Raw genomic sequence first — 1,968 nt, 5'->3', positions numbered from 1 at the left:
AGCTTAACTAAAAACACTAATTTCCAAAGTGGTCTTTGGAAATAAACAACAAACAATAAATATAAGAGGCTTTACGCTGTCAGGAAAAAAAATCACAGAATTTGCAAATAGACATTTCCAGGCCTGGAAAAGTTTTGGAAAACTGTATATTGTATGAAACTAAGAATGAAATGTATCAATAATAAGCGTAATTCCCGCACAGTAATTTTTTTGATATTTATGATAGTTGAGGGATGAGAGAGGGAGAAGCATCGTCTCTCTTTTATTTAATTTTTAGTATCATTGTATTAAATGATGTTATTTCTCGTGGTTGCGCTGCTGCGTGTTTGCTGTCGTGTTGCTGTGTGTCAGAACCCTGCAGAGTGAGAGTCCCTTTTTCGGGACAATAAATGAAATGAATCTGAATCTAAAGTTTGTGTCCTCCTGTAGCAAGTAAATACGGCATCAAGCCTGAAGACATCCTGCTGGTCCACGATGACCTGGACAAACCGTTCGGGAGAATCGCCCTCAAACACGGAGGAAGTGCCAGGTCAGTTGTGGCTTGAAACAGCAGTTTAAAAGTTATCTGGAAAAAGGCCTCGAGAGAATTCCTTTAAATATCTCCCAGAAGACCTGAAGGTAGTTTCTGCAAATTTGTCCTCTGTGACTCAACGATGAGGTGATTAGATTTTGGTGGACAAATGTCAAGTTCACTCTGACCTTGCGTCCCTCTCACTCTCATGAATGTGATATCTCAATCCCTCAAATTAGGGAACTGTGGGAGACTTAATTTAATATGTTATGAAAAAGTGTCAAATTAAGTTTGACCTGACGTTCTTGTTGTTCACAGAGGTCATAATGGAGTCCGCTCCTGTTTCGACTGTCTTCACACTGACGTAAGTGACACAGCAGGACTAACAACCCTGCAACTTTTTTTTTTTTAATTTATTAAAAGAATATATTAAAAGAAAGAAAACGCCCCCCAATCAAAAAATAAAAAGAAATAAAAAGACTTTTTTAAACAAGTTTGTTTAAGAAAGCGTACCATCCAAACCCAAAAATTAAAGGAAAAAAATGGCTAGAAAAAAGTGGCCAAATGTTTTCTCTAAAATCTGCAAAAAAAAAAAAAAAAAATAAATAATTTTGCCAAAAGTTTTTAAAACATGCCTTTCAAACCCACAGCAGGTTTCCCTAAAAAATCAGAAGTAAAATCAAACATAAGTCCCTCCCCAGTGCTAAAAACATATTATATATAATCATATAAATGCATCTATGAATACAGTTCTAATCTTGTTCTGAAGTCATTATCTTTTTTAAATAATAATATTAAAAACTGTTATTTGGTTATGAAAAAGAACTGATGAGTATTTCTGGTTGTTTCTGAGGATGTATGGTCCTTAAAGTTGGCCTCAAAGTCGTGGAAATGTGTTAATGTGTGTGAACGCCGAGCAGAGAGACGGTAGATCACGTGACTCTCTCTGTGTGTGTGTGTGTGTGTGTGTGTGTGTAAGCTGTCTCATGTCCCGTTGTCTCTCCTGCAGGTGATGCGCAGACTTCGGGTCGGGATCGGCCGGCCGACAGACAGAGCCCAGGTGGTGGGTTACGTTCTGGACCGGTTCACCTCGGAGGAGAAGAAGGTCCTGGACTCTGTTCTGGTCCGGAGTGTGGACCTCCTTCTCTCCGAGCTCTCTCAGCAAGACTCCCAACAGGACTCCTCGTCACCAGCAGGGGGCAGACAAGCACAGCAGACGGAGGCGGAGCGCTCCGCTCCTCCTGCTGACAGCTCTGCTCCTCCTCAGACCTGAAACTCAGAGACCCAAAAACCTTCACTCAGACTGTTTATTCTCTATGACAGTGACTCAGAATGACTCCGTTCCCATTATAACTCCACAAAAAACGGCAGAAAAGTTGAAAAGAAACACTGAGTTAAACTCCTCTAAAAGCAGAGCTGCAGCTGATTCTGTTTGTTACTTCGACTGAGGAGCTCAT

The 1,968-nt window shown here is 40.4% G+C and overlaps 1 protein-coding gene across 1 annotated transcript; it reads left to right on the top strand.

Moving 5' to 3' along the window:
- Positions 1–412: 412 nt before the first annotated feature.
- Positions 413–1,961, top strand: LOC121937645 (probable peptidyl-tRNA hydrolase; the record flags this gene model as incomplete). The annotated part of the gene is made up of 3 exons (XM_042480972.1): positions 413–529; positions 830–875; positions 1,521–1,961. Coding segments are annotated over 3 exons (427 nt in total), but the record flags the coding sequence as incomplete, so codon positions are not given.
- Between the last annotated feature and the right edge of the window lie 7 nt (positions 1,962–1,968).

This window comes from Plectropomus leopardus, unplaced genomic scaffold (assembly GCF_008729295.1).
Source record: "Plectropomus leopardus isolate mb unplaced genomic scaffold, YSFRI_Pleo_2.0 unplaced_scaffold26978, whole genome shotgun sequence".
Classification (NCBI taxonomy): domain Eukaryota; kingdom Metazoa; phylum Chordata; class Actinopteri; order Perciformes; family Serranidae; genus Plectropomus; species Plectropomus leopardus.
Note: the sequence above shows the minus strand (reverse complement) of the source record. Positions and strands in the feature narration are given on the sequence as shown.